Source organism: Poecilia reticulata, chromosome 7 (assembly GCF_904066995.2).
Source record: "Poecilia reticulata chromosome 7, P_reticulata-male-v2, whole genome shotgun sequence".
NCBI classification, from domain to species: Eukaryota; Metazoa; Chordata; class Actinopteri; order Cyprinodontiformes; family Poeciliidae; genus Poecilia; species Poecilia reticulata.
Window position 1 is genome coordinate 17,848,968 of NC_088836.1, and position 23,744 is coordinate 17,872,711.

A 23,744-nucleotide genomic window follows, 5' to 3' on the forward strand; every position below is an offset into this window, starting at 1 on the left:
TTTCTGTAACTGCTCTAGGGTTATCACCCCACTTGCACCGACTCTCTCCCTGTATCTATTTCTGTCGTCTCGTCTCTTTTCCCAACACTCCAACCTACTTCCACACCATCATGGCCGACAGAACCAGCCGGTTAGGCGTTCGTAGGAAGGAGAAAGCGCCAGAAACCAAAGCAAATGAGAAGGAGGACAAGGAAAAGGCCAAAGAGAAGGCTGTAAAAACTCCAGACAAGCCCAGCAAAAAGCAAGAGAACACCCCGGAGCCGCAGAGGACCGACGAGAACAAGACAAATGGTGAAAGCGAAGGGGCAACAGGGGCAGCAGCAAATAACAGTGAGGATAATGGAGAGTTTCAGCCCATAGAGCTGCCCCCTTTTGAAATTGTCACTGGGTGAGTGAGATTTCTGGCTGTTTTCTGATTACTAGTTTGGAAACACAGTTGCTTTTTTTTTAGTGAGGCAGGATACGAGTCATTTGCACCTGCTGTCTCTTATATTCCCAACAGTAAAAATAGAGATGAGTCATGCAAACACCAAGTTTGGCCATATCATTATACCCAGCATCTGCTCCCCAATCTCTGTTGTTTGAGACATTTTATTATCAAAGTAGTAGATCTTTATGTGAGACCATCTGGCTGTTTGTATGCATCATGACAGATTAATGGAGCAAAGCAAAGAGAGAATGTGACACATATCAGATTAGTTACCGAGTATATTGATGGAGACCTTATGTGACGATATAACAGAGTGATGTATCTCTGACAGTCAGAAGGAACCGGTATTATTGTGAACCGGTAGTTTGCAAATTCCTTGATGAGCAAACGCACTCTGCGTTCGATGTGGTGATAACTCTTACTGTCTGTCTATCAGGGAGAGAATGAGCCCGTTCTACTTCAAGTTTCAGTTCAGGAACGTGGAGTATTCATCGGGCAGGAACAAAACGCTCCTGTGTTTCAGAGTGGACACAGCGGGAGGCAACGCAGAGCCTCTGAAAGGCTACATGGAGGACGAACATGCCACAGCCCATGCTGAGGAGGCCTTCTTCCAGCAGGTGATAAAAACGCTCTAGTGCAGGCCTTTTGCACTGCAGTGGCATGCAAAATCAAAATGCTACAAGACGCCCTCATCGCCAGTTGATGGGAGGAAAAACAAAGATAAATGTCTTATTTTTGTTACATTTTTTTTATTCAAGTAGGGTGTTTAATGACAATAAACGCAAAAGCAAACTGTGCTTTTCCTGCTTAAGAACCTTGTGGACAAATTTTAGTATGAAAATGTTCTACTTTCCTAATATATTTTGAAAAATTGTCCTCAAAAATGGTTTTAGATCTGTCACTTTCTGTCTTTTTTTTGTTGTTCGTCCAAAGATGCTTGGTCATAATAACCAGGGGTGAAAGTAGTTTTAAATTCTTGGGGGTACTATGACCCAAAAAAACCAAATATATATATATATATACTGCTCAAAAAATAAATGGAACACTTAAACAACACAATATAACTCCAAGTAAATCAAACTTCTGTGAAATCAAACTGTCCACTTAGGAAGCAACACTGATTGACCCGACAAGGGTCCCCGTTGTCAATCAGTGTTGCTTCCTAAGTGGACAGTTTGATTTCACAGAAGTTTGATTTACTTGGAGTTATATTGTGTTGTTTAAGTGTTCCCTTTATTTTTTGAGCAGTGTATATATATGTCACTATATATATATATATATATATATATATATATATATATATATATATATATATATATATATATATATATATATATATATATATATATATATATATATATATATATATATAAAGCTGGTAGCTCTTGAATTGCTACAAAATAAAGCTGTATTTTCTTCAGCCCACTGGCTGCAATGTTGACACTTTGAGATGCCATGAGACCTAAATCCTGAACATTATGGCATGGAGTTCATCCCAGTTTTCCATGTTTGGCATATAACCATTCATTTTAGCTTTTAAACTGGTTATGTTGTCCAGACAGGGATAATCAGTAGCCCAGCATCATGACCTGTTTGTTCTGAAGATCCTGCAGCTTCCACTTCTCTTACTAACATGAGTATAATGAGTATAATTATGATACTCTCCTATCATAATGATAGGAGAGTATCAGTATGATACTCTCATACTGATGTGTGAAGTTGCACATCTTCTGAAGATGTTGCACATCTTCAGAAGATGTATCCCAACATCTTCTGAAGTTGGGATATTTTTCCTCCAAAAGGTTCCAGAGGAATCACCTCTGTTACGGAGTGAAGGTTTCTTCAAACAAGACGGAGGCTCGTATGTCTTTTACTGAACCTTTCTGTTCAGTTTTTATTGAAGAGGAAAACAGCGAAAGCTGATAACGGCAGCAGCTGTTCGTACCTAGCAACCCAAATGTCAACAAAAGCAAGATAGTGATCAAACAGAACCAGATCCTGTTAAGCATTCTTCAAAACAAAAAACTTATATTCAAATAAATCATGTCTCACACTTAAATATATTTCACTTCACCTTTGTAATTATATACTATCATGTTCAATTCAATTAATAATAATCATCATGTAAATTATGCTTAACATATAATTGTAAATCAGTCACTTATCATGCAAAATAAGTGTAAAAAAGTCACAACAACCTCAAACCAGATGTTGGACTGGATTTTATTTTACTGTAATTTGTGAATGTTAGATCCTCATTTTCAACTGGAGCTATAAAGGTTGAAACAGGTTATTATTTTGGAGAAAATCTAATCAACATCAATGTTTCCACTAAATAAGAGGCAAAAAAAGAAATTTGATGAAGGACAAGCCCCTCAGACTCTGAGCCCGACAGCACAAAACTATTTTTTATATATTAGACAATTCATTTAATTTCACATAATTATCGCGGTAGAAGCCATTTGCTTGTTAAATACTTAATGAAACTTATTTACCGTGTTTGATGTTTGTTGTGAATGACGTATACTAACAGACTAACGAGATAATTAGTCCAAGTTTGTCATTTATTGAATGTTCAGAAACTACAGCGGCTGTGATGAGTCATAGCAAAGGTAAAACAACCTGAACAGGGGATTAACTCTAAGCCACTCGCACCCTTTTTATTTTCCGTCTCTTTGTCATTTAAGCACACGCGTTGCCATGGCAACCTCCTGCCCTCCACAAACCCACCAGAGATTATGTTAAAAACATTCAGTCCGTTACGTTATTAGGTTTTCAGGCTTGATATTTATTTTGCGATCATTAATAAGCCTCTCATGAACACAGAGGTGGTTGATTAGTTCATTTTAAACTCCTGCTCTGCTCGTTATTTTGGTAATGGAACCGAAACGCACAGAATTGCGCAACACCTTGTTGAAACAATAATCACTGAGATTATTATTGTTATTGGGTCATTAATTTGAACACGTTTGTGGATTTTTTTTTTCTTTCTTCTTTAATAAAGTTACGAACATTCTAATAAGGAGCCAGAGGAGGACGTGCTGGTCTCATCGTCCTGGCGGCGTTCAGTTTGTCACCTAATGCTGAGACTCAAATCCTTCCGCGATCGTCGTGTTGCACCGCCGCTCTAGTAAAGCACGAACAGTTCAGAAACAATATGAAATGGGGGAAAAAATTATTCATTAACTAATTAAGTCTGTTTTAGATTGTTCTCGAAAAACTTATCAGTCACGGCTAATTAGTGGGCGCAGTCGCGGCTGCACAGTGAACCCACTGATGTTTTACATCAGACAGCCGCTCCTCTCTCTTGCAGGTACTGCGTACCCCCGCTAAATCTTTTAGGGGTACGCAGTACCCTGCCGTACCCCCTTACTTTCACCCCTGCCCTGGTCATAAGTTCCCATTAGTATACCCCATGTGGCTGACATTTGCTTACAATAAATATAAACATGTACTTGTGGAAATAAATATCTTCTCATATTATGTTTTTTTTTCTTTTTTGATAATTCTTAAATCTTTATTCATATTTTAATTTTCATCCATTCGTCCTTCTGACATCACAATGTTCCTGTGGGAAAAACCTGAAAGTAATTCAACTCAAGTTTTGTTTGTAAAGCATCATCTGACAGAAAAAGTCACCTCGGGGCTCCTAAAAAAAATGAAAGTAAATATGAATACATATTACAAATAATCCAATTTCATTTAATCCAATTCCATCTAATTCAATCTCCTCCAATTGATCAAATCCAATGTAGTTTAGTTCAATTCAGTTCAGCATAATCTGATCTTGCATACTTCTGTAAAGTTGAGAAAATAAACACGCTAAAAGCAATTTAAATCCAGTCAAGGAGGAGCGTTATCTCGTTTTAGTCAGTGAACAAAAACAAACTCAAGACATTTGGTCGTGCAGTGAGATCATTTGAGGGGATACAGCACAAACATGGAGGAGGAGTGCAGGAGAGACACACAACTTGGTTCATTTTCTACTATAATGTCAAATTCATGAATTTAGTCAAGTGAGCTCGGACCTAATTTACTAAAGCAGAACTCAAATACATCAGCAGCAGGTCAAAAGTCACATATTCATCTGTAATAACTGAGAGACTGTCTTTATCTCAAAGTAAATACGTGATTTCGTGTCAGAAAAAGGGAGATATGACAGCTGAATGGTCTGCCTGCCATTCTAATTTAAGAAACTCTGCAATGTGAGACCACAAAATGACCCGCCCACACCTGTGCAGTGCACTTACAGCAGATCTCTTTTTGTGACATTCAGCATCCTGTTTTTTCTCTAAACATCTTATATAGACACATAGATACAATCTAAACATCCACGCTGTTGCTCATTTGGAAATCAAACTCCCAGAATCTGAGAGAAGTTGCACAAGGTCCAGCATGAACTTTCCACAATCGATGATCATTTGAAAGCCGAGCCATCTGCCGGTGTCAGTCCAAAGTCAGCACAGAGGTCAACTAATAAACTGTAGGGCAGCTTTTTTGGAGAAACCCAGGAATTTAAGGAGTATTGTGAAAGGGAACACGAGAGACACTAAAGCCAACAGTGTAGATGAGCTGAGGGGATATTTTACTTCCTTAACATCTCAACAGTTCAACTTGTTGATCTCCACCATGCCAGATCACACTGAGGCATGCAGAAAGATCCCAAGCCAAATATAAGTGCTTATAATGCTAATGCATGAACTAGAATTTCTTCTAGTACCACCAGCTGAGTCTAATATTGTTTATTCAAACTCAACCAGCCCTGGTCTTGACTTGAGTCTGATAGAGAAGCTATAAAGAGAGCAAATTTGTTACAGCAAGGCAATTATAAGAAAGATGAGATTTTTCTAATACCCATAAAGATTTCTACGCTGAATATTGAGAAAGGTTCAAATAGTTTTTATCTGTTTTATCTGTTCTAGTTCAAATAACAACAGATAAATGATCTTTCTCCATTATCTTGTTGACAAAATTCTTGGTTGAATGCAAAAAAAACTTTAAATCTACCAAAGGTATGAACAATTGCTGGTCTAACTATACCACTCTCTGCGTAACTAATTTGTATAAAATATAAATTACATTTTTAGACTGAAAGTTCTGAATTAAATGTTTTGAGTGCATTCTGGTTTATTGAGATGCACCTGTGGACTGGAAAACCTGAGTCCAGGTGTTTCCCAGGTGGCACCTGATGTTTTAATTAGGGAGCTAGCCTTTACTAGTCAAGACTTGCCCTTGCTGGAACTTTAATCATCCAAATTACCCAAACTCCAAAGTGTTCTTTTTATTTTTTCACCCCCTTGGAGTCATACTAAGCAAAAACATTACCTTCATATCAAATCATATTTATTGTTTTTTACATTTTCATGCCATCAAACACCCAACCTGCGTTATTTTTTTTTCCAGGTTCTCCCAAACTCCTCTAAGGAATATGACGTGACATGGTACGTTTCATCCAGCCCCTGCGTCGCTTGTGCCGCCAAGTTGGCCAACATCCTCCAGCAGCGCAAGAAGCTGCGCCTCTCCATATTCTGCTCCCGTCTCTTCGAATGGGAAGAGCCGGAGATAGTGGAAGGCCTGAAGGCCCTGGCGAGAGCCGGTTGCAAGCTGCGGATGATGAAGCCCATTGACTTCCAGCATGTTTGGGAAATGTATGTGGAACAGGAAGACGAGAGCTTTACACCGTGGGAGGATTGCCAGGAGAACTATGAGTACTATGTGGAGAGACTGACCGATATCCTGAAGTAGATGGGAGTGAGTGATATCATGAAATTTGATTGTTTTTTTTTTGTTTTGTTTTTATTGTCTATCTGGATAATAACTCCATGTGGATTTCCTGTCTCGTTACTGTCTGCAGGTCCAACCTGACTGAAGCAGCCTGCTTGTGAAATCATCACTTCGGTTTTTTGTTTGTTTTTATTTATTTTTTTTTTTTGCTGTCACATTTGACGCTGCGGATACATTTTTAACAGAATGAGCACTTGTGGCAACATTTTCTACTTCTTATTTTTAAAAATGAATACATGAAGGCACACGATTTGTAGATAAATATATCAAACACAATGCAAAGCAATGCAAAATACATTCAGTCATGAACCATTAAAAATATTAAAAACAAAACTGGAAGAAGTTATACTGACATCTGGTGTCTGTTTGGAGAACTGAACCATGAACTGAAAGAAGCGAAGGTGCACTAAAAAATATACACAACTCTACATATTTTTTACTAGGTTGTTTACGTAAAATAATAATAAAAAAAGAAATCTACACAGTTTCATTTGCCAAATCTGAAAGTGCTGACCATTAAATAAATCCATTTGCCTGATCATGTTATTTACACCTTTTCATGTCAAAGATAAATCGCTAGTTTCTAACTCGAAAGTCATGACAAGAGACTTTTTGTTAAGCTGAGTTTGTTATGCTGTATTCAGTTGTCTGACAAATATATGTAACCACCAGTGAACAACATTTTAGGGTCGTTTCTAGTAATTCACTGCAGGAAGGAAACCATCCCGCCACCATTCTCTGTCGTTTCTTTCCCGTTGGTTGTTGCAGCTGAAAACAAAGGTGCAGAAAGATGGGTCAGAAATGTTTTGTGCTGTCTTAGTAGAGAGCTGTTTTGTAGTTTATAAAGAAATACCTTGCTCATCCGGCGATGTTATCGGGAGAGGTGTTGCTTCACTGCAACTTGTGCCGTTCTCCTCCCCTTCTTCACACCAGATAAAAGAAAGTTATCATTAGCAATGAGGTGAGAAACTCGTTTCAGGAACCAAAGAAGAACTATTCTCTGTCCTCTGCTTGGTTTTTGCTTGTTTCCACAGTCTGGACTAATCTGCAAAACATCAGATCTTTATATATTACCTTTGGCAGGTGGATTCACATCTGCATCAGTGATGTACTCAACCAGAGGACAGGGTGCATCTGTAGCAGAAGATGGGAAGGAATTGAAACCTAAACGTTTAACACACATTCCAGTATGACACAAACTTAAATGTGTGAGCTGATAAAAATCCCTTTTTAAAAAATCATCTTGAACTCAATCATCTGCAGGACAGTACGTAGGACTTTCAGAAAAGGTTATCTACACCCACCAAACCACACAATATGGGCTCTACATACCATTTCGGTCCTTTAACTGAGCCATGGTGAGAAACAGATTGGTCTCTTCTTGCTTGTCATCTGCAGCAACTGCGTGACAATAACAAAAAGTTAAAAGTTAAAAAAAAAAAAAAAAAAAAACTTAGCGGCTTTTGTGTGTCACCTCTTACCAGAAATTGGCGTCACATAAATTTTAAATAACTATTGGCCTTCACCAGCAGCTACGTTTTCTTTTTTTGTGGTGTTCAAGCCATGTTAACGCATAGCTTAATAAAAGCTTTAAGATGTTTTAGTCGGAAGTGGATTCTGTTTGACCAGTCGGCTGCACTGGCCTGACTGATCGGGTACATTAGCTGTGACTGGCCTTGTGTTCAATTCAGCTAGAAAAGCTAAAGGGAATCAGTGATAACTAACACTTCTAAGTCAATATACGGGACATTAACAAATTGTAAATGTAAAAATCTCAAACCTGGTTTACGACAGATTCTTAGGGCAACGCATCCGATGAAAACGGCTATGATGCCAAAGAAAAGACAACCAGAGATGGAAAGAAGAATCCTCCTTTTTAAAACTATAAATTACATAAAACACAAACAAACAATGAATAAAAAAACAAACAAGGGATCAAATATTTCAAGGTGAAAATCAATGAGTGAGTTATACTCACGTAGGTTCTTGGTTCTGTAGGAGTCGCTGCGTACTGAAAACAGTGGTCTCTCAGTGCGAATGCCCTCACAGGTGTATGAGCTCTGCTCTGGGTCATTATGTGGCGTGACCTTGTATATCGATGAAGGCGACTGACTGACATTAATGCCCTCTTTATGCCTGTTGTAGTCATTTTAGAGAACTTGTTACAATGGAAATGCATTTTAAACTATACAAATAAATACAGAACACTTATTTATTTGTGTCATTACCATGTATAGTTCCACGAATCTGAACTGTCCATCACGTCACATTGTAGCTTTAAACTGTCAGTGGAAAATACCTCAGACCAAGAAGTTAAGAGGACTATATTGGCCTTTGGACGCTCTGCAACAAACACAGTCATAGATGTGATATAACATGTTTAACAATACACTAAGCTAAAAAAATCATGATTAAAACACACCGTCAATTTTAAGTTCTACAGCCTCACTCTCTGAGGAAAATGTTGTTGGTGTTTGCCTTTCAACTCGGCACTTATATGATCCACTGTCTGACGTCTTAGCAGAAGCAATTTGGTGAATGTTGTTTCCAGATGACTTCAATGGATTGCTATCTTTGTACCATGCGTATTTCCATCCGGAGGAGACATTGACATGACAGGTGAAGGAAATCGAATCACTGGTGTGCATCAACTTATCCGAGGGATTCTGCAGCAGTTTGACCGTTGGTTTTCCATCTGAAATTTCACAATAATAGCAAAGAAGATGTAAAATACCAGGAGGAATAACTTATATAGGAGTGTGGGTACCTTACTGCTAAGTTTACATTAGGTTGCGAAACAAAAAAGGATCTAATTTAAGGGAAATAAAAGCTTGACGAAAATCTGTTTGACTCAGAAATCGTTGAGTCACCTTTCAGTCCAATACAGTCGCAGATGTTTTCAAAGATTCTCTTCTTCTTTGCATAGTAGTTCAAGCTCAGTCAAGAGGGGGGGAAGCATCTATGAACATCAGTCACCACAGATTCTCAATTGATCTTTGGTTTAAACTTTGACTTAGTCTTCTGACACTTCAAAATTATTGGATTAAAACATTTGCTATCATTTTGGTCCTTTGGACGTATGTGAAGCAAGAAATTATATCTGTGCAGCCTCATGCAAATTTTCTTCCATAATTCCCATGCGTGTAGCTTCATCCATTTTCATCATTCACTCTAATCATTCTATGATTTAAATCCTGTTACTTCAAGCCTGAAGACACATTATTTGAAGCACACTTTATTTGAAGGGGTGTGCATAATATTTCCTAAAAACTGCACCAACATGCACGCACCGCTGAGGCGTTCTTTGGAGAATTATGCTCAAACCACAACATTGTGGATCGACATACCAAGAATGCATGAAAAGCAGAAACTCTCTGGTTTGCTAAAGGTAAACCAGCCATTAGAGATCTTAATAATAATAAGACAAAATTAAAAATGGCAACTTTAAAACTTTAAAAGAAACAACAGGCTTTTCACCTCCAATGACTTACCTCGAACATCCAGTTGTGTTTCTTTACTTCGTCCTGTTAATGTTTTTTCACCTCTTTTGGCTTCGCAAGTATATCCTCCATTATCAAAAAGAGTCAGCTGTATGTTTAGCTCTTTGCCCGGTTTGTTCAGCTCTTTTCCATCTCTGTACCAGTGATAACTCCAGCCAGAAGAAACGCTTACTGTGCATTTTAATTTCACAGTTTCTCCAATAAACATTGGGGTAAAAATCGGATCTCTGCTTAATGTGGGTGTCGGTAAACTGTCTATAGAAAGAAAGACAGTTCAGAATATGTTACTGCTACTGTGCGCAAAAAAAGGTGATGCAGCAGAATCAGTAACTTTTTATTTGATGTAGCAATTCGATGCAATTTCTCTTTTTTATACATTTCTGTCAGTTCTTTGCATAATAGAACTGATGGCTTGAACTCAAATTAGAGTGGGGAGTATCTATGGACATTCTCAATTGATCTTTGGTTTAGACTTTGACTGAGTTTTAGTAACTGGATATAAATCATTTGCTAACATTTTGGTGCTTTGGACGTATGTGAAGCTAGAAATTATATCTGTGCAGCCTCCTACAAATTTTCTTCCATAATTCCCATGTGTGTAGCTTCATCCATTGGTAACACTTTATTTGAAGGGGTGTGCATAAGACTGACATGACACCGTCATAAACATGGCATAGCACCTGTCATGAACATAAATAAGTCTTTATGAATGTTTATGACAGTTGTCATGAAGTGTCATTCGGTAAATAATGACACTTTTAAGTTGCCCTAAAAGTTGCATTAAAAGTCCATTAAAAATGCCAACTTTGTATTAAATTTTCATAATTTACAAAATCATGCAAAGTTGGCATTTTTAATGGACTTTTAATGCAACTTTTAGAGCAACTTTGCATTAAAAGTGTCATTATTTACCGAATAAAGCCATCACCGAATAAAGACTTCTTTATGTTCATGACAGGTGTTATGTCATGTTTATGACGGTGTCATGTCAGTCTTATGGACACCCCTTCAAATAAAGTGTTACCCATCCATTTTCATCATTCACTCTAACCAAATGTATTTCTATGAATTAAATCCTGTGACTTCAAGCCTGAAGACACATCACCTAATATTTCCTAAAAACTGCACCAACATGCACGCACCGCCCACACTGAGGTGTTCTTTGGAGAATTATGCTCAAACCACAACACTGTGGTTCAGCATACTAAGAAGGCATGAAAAACGGAAACTCTATGGTTTCCTAAAGTTGAAATAGCCATTAGGGGTCTTAATGACAGTAAAACAACATTCAAAATGATAAAATGTGGGCAAGATCACAGGGTATGAATAATTTTGCAAAGCACCGTCTTTCATTAGTGGAAAGCATTCACTTGACATTTTTTTATGAGGTTAGATGCGGATAACTGTATTGGTTCATGACAAAAATCGAGATATTTTAAAAACTGTTCATCTATTTCCTTGAAATTACTGTTCTTAACCTGCCAAAGTCACTTTTATAACTTCTCATACATACACATCACAAGTGGCTTCAAGAGCAGATATGCAGACATCTCACCATAGACTGTAAGCTCGACTTGAGAGCTGCGGTTGCTGCTGACAGTTCTGCCCGTCAGTCTTCCTGAGCAGCTGTATTTTCCACGGTGTGAGGATGAAGCTTGACTGATGGAAAGAATGCCTTCCACTTCACTATTAGTGACATTGCCTTCATGATACTCCTCTGAATCTTTGTACCATATGAATGTCCAGTTGGAACTTCCCTCCATCCTGCAGCTCAGCTGCACGCTCTCGGAGGGGAACACATCCAGCCACTGTGTTTTTTTACTCAGTAATGGAACAGGGATTTCTAATGACAAAGAGATACATTAACCATTATTCACATCCTGTTTGTGGTGATTGAAAGAAAAAGCATTTCACCTAATTTGGTTTAAGCAATTAGGCCAGACCTGTTGTTCTGTGAACTTTTCCATTACACTCATCAAATCACGGTACAGCTAGTAATGAAAACAGAAGTGATAAAAATGCATATATTCAGAGCTATCAATTCTTGTTTCTTCAGTCATAGAAAGGAAATAATGTAAAGCGCAGGGGGTGGGGGGTCTGGTGGGGCAACACCCAGATAACTCCAAGTATATTTCTTCACCTTCACAGGAGAGGAAAAAGGCTTTCCTGATCGATGTTCAAGTAAGCTTACAGGTATTATCAGTCCATTGTCACAGATTACTGGAGTTTATTGTCTTATTCAAATTGTGAACACAGAGATTTCTAAGTGACACTCGTTGACAAATGTCATGTCGGAAATGATGATCGCAATAACTTGAAGGCAGAAACATCCTAGATTTAATAATTGCAGTTTCCTACCTAAAAGGTTTCAAAGTACATTTAGATGTTAGTAGGTTTGTACATTTTGTTCAGTTATTGGTCCTTATACATATATATAAAATTTACAATGAGCTTATTTGCAAAAACAGGTTTATTGTATGCTTAGGAAAGTGCAATGGAGTATATTTTTTGTTAAACTTGTGATAAAAAACTGTTTTTTATCGCAACTATTATGAACAAATTACAACTTTTATATGATTGCATCAATTTATGCTTTATCACTTTTTCCAAACATTTTCACCCCTTTGCTATCTCAGTTATCTCACAATTTCCGTTTCTATAACTTAACTCCTGTGACTTCAAGCCTGAAGACACATCACCCAATCTTTCCTAAGGAACTCCACCTACACACACACGCACACACACGCACACACACACACACACACACACACACACACACGCACACACACACACACACACACACACACACACACGCACACGCACACACGCACGCACGCACGCACGCACGCACGCACGCACGCACGCACGCACGCACGCACGCACACACACACACACACACACACACACACACACACACACACACACACACATTGCCCACTCTGAGGCGTTCCTCTGAGTATTAAGCTCACACCACAACATCCTGTTTCAACATATTAAAAAGGCATGAAAGCGGAAACTCTATGGTTTACTTAAACTAAAACAGCCCCTCGGGGGCTTGACAAAATTAAAAAGGGCAACTTTAAAACTTTAAAAGAAACAACGGGCTTTTCACCTCCAATGACTTACCTCGAACATCCAGTTGTGTTTCTTTACTTCGTCCTGTTGATGTTTTTTCACCTCTTCTGGCTTCGCAAGTATATCCTCCATTATCAGAAAGAGTCAGCTGTATGTTTAGCTCTTTGCCCGGTTTGTTCAGCTCTTTTCCATCTTTGTACCAGTGATAACTCCAGCCAGAAGAAACACTTACTGTGCATTTTAATTTCACAGTTTCTCCAATATACATTGGGCTAAAACTCAGATCAATGTTTGATGTGGGTGTCGGTAAACTGTCTATAGAAAGAAAGACAATACAGAATATGTTACTGCTACTGTGCACAAAAGGGTGATGATATAGCAATTTGATGCAATTTAGTGCATTTCTTTGTTTTTCCTTTAGTTTGACTTTATGAAAAATTACATAAGAAGCTCCAAGAGCTCAACTTTTATGTAAATATTATTTTTAATGCAAAGAAATCAGTTCCAACATTGCAAAAATACTAAAAATGTGTATTTTTAATGTAAAGTTAGATCTGTGTAATATTACAAATGCTTTAAAGCTTACCATAAACGGACACAGTAGATGTGTTGCTGAATGCAGAGCTCACTCCTCTGTGCTTTTGGTGAGCTTTGCAGGAGTACTCCCCTCCATCGCTCACTTTGGCAGCTGCGATGTTGAGCACTAACCCGTTTTCATTTGGAATTAGAATTTGATTTCTGTGCCACGTGACGGTCCACTCAGAACTGCTCACTTCACAGCTAAACTTCAAGACCTCGTTTTGAAAAACATCTGACCAGGGGCTCAGCAGCTTCAGGATTGGCTTTGGTGGGTCTGCAAGAATGTGTCACAAAAACATCTTCAAATTAAGATTTATTTTGAAGTTTCAGTTATAAAATGTTTACCTTATAACTTCTTATCTACGCATCAAATATTTAGGGGAAGGTGCAGTTGTACCACCACGACTGAAACCATATCAACGTTGTACTGACACAGTTGCTGGCATTAAATGTGTCTGGTGATGTATAATTGTGTGCTTACCAGAGACTTGCAGGGAAACAGGGTCACTCTGGTCTGTTCTCAGCTGGCCTCTCTTAGCAAGGCATCGGTACTCTCCACTGCCACCAAGGGTCAGAGAACCTACTGTAAATGTTTTACTGCTGGATGATTGCTGTTTCACCCCTTTATGATACCACTCATATTCCCATCCAGAGTACATATCAACAGTACATGTGAAGATGATCGATTCTCCAGGGTACATTAGAGAGAAGTCTGGACTTCTGGTAAGAACAGGTTTGGGTTTGTTGTCTGTTGAGAAGGAAGAAAGAATAAGGAAAATTTCATCAACATAGCAAGTACTACATACTGAACAAAGAGCGAACTAAGTTGTACCATACAGGCGGACCTAAATAAAAGAAACAGCTCAGACACTGAGTTCCTTTTAAAACAAGGCTCAAACCCTTTGACCCTGGACTTCATCTTTGATTCTGTGCCTTGACTTTCAAACAAAATGCCAATTCCATTATGCTTCTGATGTTCTGATGGCACAGGACAATGGATATCTGTCCTATCCTGGATATGCCCTTAATTTGCTGACTCTCACTGTGAATAAACATATTGTAAATATCCTGGAAACATTTGAATTGGCTTTGCTGCGTGATCCTGCTGTTTCTGCTACTGCTTATCCTCATTACACTCAGCTGTCCAAAACTACGCTTGAATACAAAACTCTGTCAACAGTCATCTTTTTTGCCAATGACCTTTTGTGGCTCAGCCTCCCAGTGGAGAGTGCCTATGCACTGTCTGCTGCAGAACCGTTGAGTCAGCCGTCTTCCCCATGACTGTGTAGGCCAGCATTGCACAAAGTGTGGTCCGAAGGCTAAATGAGGTACTTCAAATTTGACTTATGTGGTTTGTGACCCCAATTCAAGAAACATACAAATTTGACCCACCAGAAGAGTTGATGCAGATGTACTCTTAAAATATTGTAGGTTTTTGTTAAAAATGAAAATGGGGTCTACCTTTGAACTCAGAAAGTTTGAGCTGCATGGTGAACAGTTTGGTCGGGTGTGAGTTGGTGCTCATCTCCAGTGGTTATTGTGTGAGAGGCAGAATACACGTACACAGTGCAGCCAGTCCATTGCAGGGCAACACTGCTTTTTTTTTTTTTTTGTATCATTCTAATTCTCAGAGAAACTGAGCTTTCAACAGCCGTAAAGCCATAGTTATTAACATTTGCCAAATAAAATACTGTGAATATCTGTTTATATTTGATCTATATTGAACAGATTAGTTTAATTCTTGCATTTGAGAAACTACAATTGATCAGCTTTTCAAGGATATTTAATTTTATTCAGTGCATCCAGAGCTCTCAGTAATATCTATTTTAGAGTGGATATGAGACTCTAACAAACTTACTTTGGAAAAAATAATTATCACTCTTTAGTGTCTTAAACATACCAGTGCAAATACATATCCAATTGTTAAGTTTTCTACCACGGTTTGAATGTTTGCTGTCTGTTTGCTCGGAGTATTCACCTCTTCATATCGTTGCTATTAGCACAGGTATGTTCTCTCTTATTTGTTTTGGATACATCCTTATACCATAGAGTGGTGTTGAACTGAAAATCTGATACACTCTCAGAATCTATTTCACACCTTTGAACAAGTAACTGTGTGGGTTAGAGCCGGGTGTGGGCTGCAGTGTTTCATCCCTTATGCTACAGTTGTCAAGAAAGCAACACGCTCAGAAAGCTCTAGTTGTTTGGGTTATGTTATAGCAACAACAAACAGAAAGAGGTATTACCAGAAGTATTTTCAGAAAAAATCGTGTGAAAAGATTACGTGCAATGTAATGTGGTTGTAGCATGGTTTGTCTGTTTTTAGAGTCATACTGTGCATTATTTCAGTTTATATGGGTACAATTTAACTCTTGAATTTTGTCTGTTTAGTACTAAAAAAAACCCAATAGAAACCACATATTTAAATATTGATTTATTTTTCACAATCTGTCTTTAAATCAATCTAAGCTCCTGTTTTAGTGCAGTTGGGACTGCCAAAATTATCTCTAAATGCTAAATGTCACAATAAGGAAAGAGAGATTTTTGTTTTATGAATTTTTATTTGTAGAAGTTTGCAAACATTTTTTTTTATTTGGTAGAATCGCCATTAAACTATAAGAATAGGAGCAAACATTTTGGGCGTGCTTCTACAAGCTTCTCACAACAGTTTGCTGGAATTTTCCGTCCATTCCTCCTGACAGAACTGGTGTTTTAAGTCAGAAATGCAGGTAGTGGAGGAATGCATATGAGTAATGAGACTCTAGGAGTTGAACAATGCACACTTACAGAATCGTTCAATAGACACATAATGAGGAAAACTAGTGCCATTCTTGCTGAGAGCGCTCGTCCTTTACACGCAAAGTTCCAGTTTCTGTCTTTTGGCTTCCAGCTTAGACTTCACTGTATGAAAAGTAACAGGAACAAGCACTCCTCCATCCTTTTCTCTTTTGAGGAGTTGAATCTGATTGTTGGTGTTGATTCTGTAATATTTATTTTCATTTATTCCACATATGTTACTGATGTTAGAAGTAATTGATGGTTGACAATAAGAAACACTGCCGGTCCTCTCCCTAACTTGTATGAAATGATATTTAGACACACTTTAATTATATGTCTCTTAGCTTTTATGTCCTTTTTTTTCTTTAATAATTGCTGTAGCATTAATTGCCTGGTTGTGTATTTTTTAAAGAAAATGTATAAATGTAAATGTATGAATTTAAATGTATACCAAGCATGCAGCAAGAAATTTACACCACTGAGAAATATTACTAACAACAACTTGCCAACAACTGAATGGCTAAGACGTCTTACTTATTCTCTGGTAAAATGACATGTTAGTTGGTAAAGCAATTCAAAACTTTGAATTTCACCTAACATTGATAGGGGACTTCAATCAATCAATCAATCTCACAATCAATCGATCGATCAATCAATCAATCAACTAAACTTATTTGTACAGCACATGTCAGCAACAAAGCAGTTGAAAGTGCAAAGCATCATAAAAACATAACAAAAACAAAGTCATAAAAGACACCACACAGACAACACATTGAGAAACAATCGGGACACGAGATGTTAAAGATAAAACACAGTGACAACATGATAAAAGGTGAACAGAGAGGACTGAGGTAGTATGTAACATGACGAACTAATGATGTTATCTAAAATAGAAAAGCATATTGAAATAAATAATGTGTTTTTCAAAGGACGTCGTACTAATCTAATAGTACATTTTAGATGACCAATATATTGTAATATATTGTAATTATTCGCAAAACTTTTTCTATCTAATCTAGTTGTAAATATTTTCACAACTATATCCTAGTTACTGTAAGACTCCAAAGACCTAATCAGGTATCTCTAAGATACTCTCTGTTGGTGAAATTCACATTGTTGTGTCACTTACTACGCTGCAGGTAAGCTCAGGATTATTTGAAAAATTCCAAATGGCATTGTGTTCATGATTTTTGGAATATGTGAAAATTAAGGCTAGACCATGGCATAAAAACTCACCTTGCACAGTGATAACTTTTGGGTCACTTGATCCAGATGTGACTCCTCTGGATTTCAGCCGGGCTTTGCAGGTGTATTCTCCTCCATCGTTTTGTTTGACGGAAGGGATCTCGAGAGATGGTCCCTCTTTACTCAGGTCTTTTTGATCTTTGTACCAAGTAAGTGTCCAATCGGCGCTAGGTACTGTACAGCTAAATTTCAATACTTCAGTTAAAAACACATCTGACCAGGGGGTTTCCAGGCTTAAAATAGGGATAGGTGGTTCTGAAAATGAAGAAAAATAATGGCAAAATTATCATATTGCTTGCGAAGAAATTCGAATCCCACTACAAACTGAGCATACATGAGAGCTTACCAGCAACTTGTACTGATTCCTTGTTACTCTCGTATAATGGGCCTTTGCCTCTCTGGACTTTGCAGTGGTACTGTCCCTTGTCGGAAGGCTTCAGAGAGGCTATTTCATAGGTGTTACTGTTGGCATCTGTGATTTGTGCCCCATCCTTATACCACTGATAATTCCATGCAGAGGTGACATCAACTTTGCATGTGAAGCTGATTAATTCTCCAGGATAGAATCTGTCAAAGTTTGGACTTCTGCTTATAGTGAGCTTTGGAATGTTGGCTATTTGAAAAGAAGAAAAAAAGCAAGAATTTTCAAGCAGGCTTTTAAAGCAAGAGCACTCAAAATGATACCAATAAAAATGAGGAATTTTTAATGGAGGGCGTCTGGACACAATTAATCTGTAAAGTAGTGCAGACCAACTTTAAAGTGGGTTGGGGGGTATTTAATACATCAATCTTCAGAAAAGACTGAGTTGAAGAAAATTATCTGTCATCCATGACTGGATATTATGAGTCAGTATTAAAAGTTTTGAGAAATGGCAGCACAGAGTGTGTCATCAACATAGCTATGAATATTGATGGTGTATCTCCTGGTGAAACCGCATAATGAAAGGTGTAGTAAGTTTTAGTTTAAGACCAAAAACTGAGCCTTGGGGTACTCCATAAAAAACAGCTTTAAACAATATGGCGTGTCTGCTAAGTTTAGATGCAGAAAATGTTTTAAATATTGGACACAGTCTTTTTTTGCATTAATGCAAATATTATATAATAATAGACAGATGATGGAAACTCACAATAAACATTTAGATTTGTTGTGTTGCTTAATCCAGAACTGAAAAGTTTGGATTTAAGCTCGGCTTGGCAAGCATATGCTCCTTTATCGTTTTCAGTAACTGACTCGATGTCCCTCTTTTTTCAGAGGTCGCTGGTCTTTGTACCAGATATAAAAAAAAAACAATATCTTTAACACAAATAGTGGTAATAGACATAAAACTTACCATTAACTCGCACCTCAATTGGTTGACTAATTTTGCTACTGCGACCTTTTCCCTGCTCCTTTCCTCTGCAGGTATATTGTCCAGAAAGATCTATACTATTTGCAGTTATTGTGAGCTCTGAATCGTGAAAAGAAATATCTGCATTTTGAGACAGCTGTTTTCCGTCTTTCTCCCAGATGAAGGTCCAGCCAGAACTGCTACTGATACTACATTTTAAAACTACTTTCTCAGATGTGAAAACTTCTGAGAAAGCTGAAGTCAGCTGCAGGAAAGCCTCAGGAGGATCTGAAAATAAATGAGACGTATTAAAAGAAAATTATAAAAAATAAAAATAAAAAACTTACACTTTGTAATTGATTCAGAATGCATTGCTAAAATTATTTTATGGAGATTTGAAAGCCAACATTTCTGGTACACTGCTTTGATGGCCTATTCAGCAATATGTCATTTCCTGTGTGTCATTTCTCTCTTCCTGCGTGTCGCTAAAACAGTTCAAAGTCAATTTGACACCATACCTGTACATTTTCTTTCAATGTTTTATTTTATGTTATAAAACTTAACCATTTACAACTTGAAAGATCACCACATCATTGATACAAAGTGCAAGACTGAAAAAAATATATAAGTTTAAAAATCTCACTGTAGGTGGTTGGAGGCACAGAGGTGGTTCCACCCAGACTTGAGATTGCTAGTGGAAGGGAGAGGAGACGTCAAAGTTCAGGATAAATCAGGATTCTGGTTTTATCTACATGAATGGTGGATTTAAAAAGCAAATCCTGTAAGTGGTGAAAATTAAGACTGTAAAGGGCAGCTAAGGTACTAAGAGTTAGTTGCAATAATCAAGTTTACTTGAATGTCATGCGAATGGAATGGAAATGGAAAGAAGATCAAATCTAATGTTGCACATACAGGAAAATCTGAGTTAGGAACACAAGCAACTAGCTTCAGTCAAACCAGTTAAATATAAGCTCCAAAGTTAAACGTACATAGTGGTTTAGAAATTAACTAAAAACATTATGAATATTAACTATTAGGTTTTCATGAGGGAGCTCAGAGGGCACAGAGTAGCTGCTGTCTAAATGTTGTGACTGCCAAACCCATGACAATAAAGTACTTCATGTTCCTCATGTTTAGTTCCTGAGTCTTACTTTGGTCAGTATCTAACCTAAAAATATCAAATGTACAATGCACTTTTAATAAAGTAGTTCACAACAGCGGAGCAAAATGCAAGAATATTCTGTGTGCATTTTAGTTAAAAACAGAAACTCAAAAGGAAAAAGGAACAAAATGCTAAACTGCCGTCGAAATATCCGATCAACGCAGAACGGTTAGACAGATTGCTCATTCTTACCAGTTCCATCCTGAGCTGCACAGACAGAGGTCAGATCTGTTCAATCACATAAGAGAGAGAAAAAATGCAGTTATAGTCTCTATCAATCTTTGCCAATATAAATGATTTGAGAAACTTACATATGAGTGTGAAGACTTGAAGAAGCAACATTTTCCATTGAGTCTCACATGTGGAGGTTGTCTTGCTGAGCTGAGTCATTTAACTGCCATGCACTGAAGTGAAGTAGAGGAAATAAGCTTGCAGCCCGAGAAGGGTGTGTGCAAAAAAAAAAAAAAACTTCTCTTCTGATCTCACCTCAGGAAAGCAGCTTTCCTGTCACTCTGACATCTGCTTTTCTTTTCTTTTCTATTTTTTTGGTTCATGTTGCTAAAGAAACAGGAAATGTGCTGGCGTACCGCATTCAGAATGCTCATGCTGATTTGTGATAAAAACCGACATAGTTTGAGGAATTGAAAGAACTGATATTTTGATGATTTTGATGCTGAATTTACTGTCAGTATTGAAGAAGCTGATCGAGAGCTTATATATATATATATATATATATATATATATAAGCTTATAGAGCTTATATATATATATATATATATATATATATATATATATATATATATATATATATATATATATATATATATATATATATATATATATATATATATATATATATATATATATATATATATATATATATATATATATATATATATATATATATGTTACATTATTCATTCTTGTTAATGGAAACAATTTGTATGAATGCTAGTAACATAGTAACAAAGATGAGTAAACCATAGCATTTTCTAAAACCAATCTGGGTACAGCTTTAGAGATCCTTTAATCATGGTACATACAACTTAATTTAGGTTTAAGCGGAAACTACGGGTAAAAAAAAAATAAAAAAGCTCTCACACAAACCACAGACTGCGCTTCAGTTTGTTTTTTTAGCGGAAAGAAGAACCAATGAGTGCGATTAAGAGAAAAACCCTCAACACATTTGCTTATTTCTTATTGTAACACGTATATTACTTTTAATGTACACATTCAGTACATTGAACAGTAACCCTTTTGTGTTGCGTTTGATTTGATTGCTGCTGAAGCTGCTCAGAAACAACTTCCTCTGTCAGAGATGTTTCCGGATGTAGCAGGTTTCTGTTCCCGTCAATTTACGCAATTATCAAATGAACCACAAGGTGTCAGTGTCGCACAGAAAAGCACATGTCACTTCCTAATTGGAGGTTTTAGTCTGAAACAGTTGGTGATGTGGAAGTTTATTAATACACAATCATACTTTACAGTTTAAACGTTGTGAGTTACACTCCCCAAATGATCAGGTTTTATTGTATGAAATATTGCTATCTATAAATGCACTACTTGCATCCTCAAGCAGTATTAACAGGATGACTTCTGCTTGTTTTTTAAGGTTAAAGTTATAATTTAAGTTCTATACTTTTAAATTTGATACTGACAAAACCACAACTTCTGTTTAATCAAAAGCGAAGTACGCTGTTGTGTCAGTAATATTTAGAGGTGCAATGCTTGGAGAGAAAAAAATATATAAAAATAGAAGAACATATTTACATATTTATCTAAATGTTTCCAGTAAGTAAAGCCTCCATTCACTCGTCACAGCATTTGTACGGCAAGTTGAATTTGTACAGTAACTTTGCCGTTGGTCTTTTCTGAAACCACCATGGCTGCTTTGTGCAACTTCAATTTATCACAGTCACAAAAATTATTTTGAAAGGATAGAATTACATAGGAAAAAATAAACAAACATGCTAGTTGAAACCTTAATCTCATAGTTCATATTTGTTGAAGTCAGGTTTCTTCTTACTCCCTTTAATTTATATAGCATTGCTTTTGTAAATGAATGGAATATGCAATATACTGAAAAATACATTTATATGACACACACTTACTGGAGAATTTTTTTTATTATTTCTCATGTGCTTGGTCTGTGTAGAACAATGAACAGCAGCACTTACTTCCATTTAAACCTCAACTCCTGTCCAAATCAATCTGTTTGAGAACAGACCATCCTTCATTATTCATCTATAGCAGGGGTCCCCAAACTTTTTCCTGTGAGGGCCACATAACTTTTCCCTTCTCTGGTGGGGGCCGGAGTCAGTTTGTAACAGAAAAAGTGTGACGTTTGCAGGAGTGCCTAAATGTAAAAATGTATTGTTTTCCAGAAAGCACAATCAAATAACCCTCTCTGGGTTCTTCACAGAAAAAATCCAGGAAATAACACTATTCATGAAATAAATACAGTATTTTCCGGACTATAAGCCGCAGATATCTCTGCCGCTGCAGGTTTTCCACAGCGATGCAGCAGCAGCAGCTGAGGGGGGCGGACACCCAAAATTTGAGTCATAACAGATCAATTGAATATCACATTTATTACGGTTGAAAAAAAGGAAAAGTTGCCAAGTTTAGATTTAACTGAACTGATTGTGGTAGAGCTGCACAGTGGAGCAGTTGGTAGAGCTGTTGCCTTACAGCAAAAAGGTTCTGGGTTCGATTCCCGGCCCCGGTCTTTCTGCATGGAGTTTGCTCTCCCTGTGCATGCTGGGTTTTCTCCGGTTTCCTCCCACAATACAAAAACATGACTGTCAGATTAATTGGCCTCTCCAAATTGCCCCTAGGTGTGAGTGTGTGTGTGCATGGTTGTGTGTCCTGTTTGTGTCTGTGTTGCCCTGCGACAGACAGGCGACCTGTCCAGGGTGACCCCACCTCTCGCCCAAAACATTAGCTGGAGATGGGCACCAGCAACCCTCCCGACCCCACTAAGGGAGAAGGGTGCAAGAAAATGGATGATTGTGGTAGTTTCCGAACGGTAACAGTAAAAGTGCTGATCCTTAGTGTGTGCTATTAGCATGTGCTAAATGAAAATGGGCTTCTTCTTCTTCTTCTACTACTTTTTCTTCTTCTGCTTCTTCTTTAGATTTCAAAAGCAGCTTGCATCCATTATGGATGGCACTACTGTCATCTACTGGATCCTAATATCTATGCCTCAAATTCTCATAATGATCCCAGTATTATTTTTTAAAAACTGAACATCTTCTTTTTCCCCCTCAGTGCTATTTAACTGATCAACAAAATTCTCAAATTTCAATTCCCTATTAAAACCTAATTCCGTTTTAATGGGCGCTTTCTTCTTTTATTTCCAATTTTGACTTCTAATGATTCACTTCCTGCTAAAGAGCCCCCTGGTGGTTGAAGAGAAATCTTCATATAAGCCGCATGGTTCAAAGCTTAGGAAAAAAGTAGTGGCTTATAGTCCGGAAAATACAGCATATGAAAAAAAATCTAAATGGTCTCTTGTATTGTTCAGGGGGCCGGACCAAATGTGGAGGCGGGCCGGATCCGGCCCGCGGGCCATAGTTTGGGCACCACTGATCTATAGGATCTATGCTGCCTATCTATACTACCAAACTTCACAAAACAATAATTGAGAGATTAGGAGCTTTTGGCTATTAGTTCATGGTAATCAGGTAATTCTGATCAAAATTACATACTTTTTAATAGCTAATAGCTTTTCAATAGCTAAACCTATATTTGCACAACAATTCTTTACGGGATGTTTGCTGGCCATTCAAGCACAGAAATACCACCTTCATTAAACCAGGTGTTAGTAGATGATGAGTGTGTGGACAGGTGCCCAAACTGCC

At 37.5% G+C, this 23,744-nt stretch overlaps 2 protein-coding genes across 3 annotated transcripts; one reads left to right on the top strand and one right to left on the bottom strand.

Annotated features, from left to right (window-relative positions):
* The first annotated feature begins 10 nt into the window (after nucleotides 1-10).
* On the top strand, nucleotides 11-6,560 carry apobec2b (apolipoprotein B mRNA editing enzyme, catalytic polypeptide-like 2b). The gene is made up of 4 exons (XM_008413758.3): nucleotides 11-388; nucleotides 867-1,047; nucleotides 5,834-6,181; nucleotides 6,285-6,560. The coding sequence occupies exons 1-3, from the start codon at nucleotides 111-113 to the stop codon at nucleotides 6,173-6,175; spliced, it is 801 nt and encodes a 266-aa protein (XP_008411980.2). The 5' UTR covers nucleotides 11-110; the 3' UTR covers nucleotides 6,176-6,181; nucleotides 6,285-6,560.
* LOC103467407 (cell adhesion molecule CEACAM5) lies at nucleotides 6,464-20,455 on the bottom strand. Of its 2 annotated transcripts, XM_008413756.3 has the most exons (19): nucleotides 20,193-20,452; nucleotides 20,074-20,109; nucleotides 19,363-19,410; nucleotides 18,723-19,007; nucleotides 17,738-18,004; nucleotides 17,383-17,646; nucleotides 13,850-14,116; nucleotides 13,376-13,642; nucleotides 12,841-13,104; nucleotides 11,270-11,557; nucleotides 9,706-9,969; nucleotides 8,637-8,909; nucleotides 8,443-8,557; nucleotides 8,193-8,350; nucleotides 7,995-8,096; nucleotides 7,547-7,615; nucleotides 7,289-7,348; nucleotides 7,068-7,136; nucleotides 6,464-6,982 (listed from the first exon to the last, which is right to left on the bottom strand). In XM_008413756.3, the coding sequence occupies exons 1-19, from the start codon at nucleotides 20,269-20,271 to the stop codon at nucleotides 6,918-6,920; spliced, it is 3,240 nt and encodes a 1,079-aa protein (XP_008411978.1). In that variant the 5' UTR covers nucleotides 20,272-20,452; the 3' UTR covers nucleotides 6,464-6,917. The 2 variants fall into 2 exon arrangements, with proteins under 2 accessions (XP_008411978.1, XP_008411979.1); XM_008413757.3 differs by lacking the exons at nucleotides 9,706-9,969; nucleotides 11,270-11,557 and having other exon boundaries at nucleotides 20,193-20,455.
* Nucleotides 20,456-23,744: the final 3,289 nt, after the last annotated feature.

Excerpts from the sequence above, each read along its gene's own strand:
- apobec2b (XM_008413758.3), top strand. The coding sequence starts at position 111 with ATGGCCGACAGAACCAGCCGGTTAGGCGTTCGTAGGAAGGAGAAAGCG. Across the intron at positions 389-866 it reads CCTTTTGAAATTGTCACTGG|GGAGAGAATGAGCCCGTTCT; the intron begins GTGAGTGAGATT and ends TCTGTCTATCAG. Across the intron at positions 1,048-5,833 it reads AGGAGGCCTTCTTCCAGCAG|GTTCTCCCAAACTCCTCTAA; the intron begins GTGATAAAAACG and ends TTTTTTTTCCAG.
- LOC103467407 (XM_008413756.3), bottom strand. The coding sequence starts at position 20,271 with ATGACTCAGCTCAGCAAGACAACCTCCACATGTGAGACTCAATGGAAA. Across the intron at positions 14,117-17,382 it reads AAAAGTTATCACTGTGCAAG|ACAACAAACCCAAACCTGTT; the intron begins GTGAGTTTTTAT and ends CCTTCTCAACAG. Across the intron at positions 6,983-7,067 it reads AACATCGCCGGATGAGCAAG|CTGCAACAACCAACGGGAAA; the intron begins GTATTTCTTTAT and ends CTTTGTTTTCAG.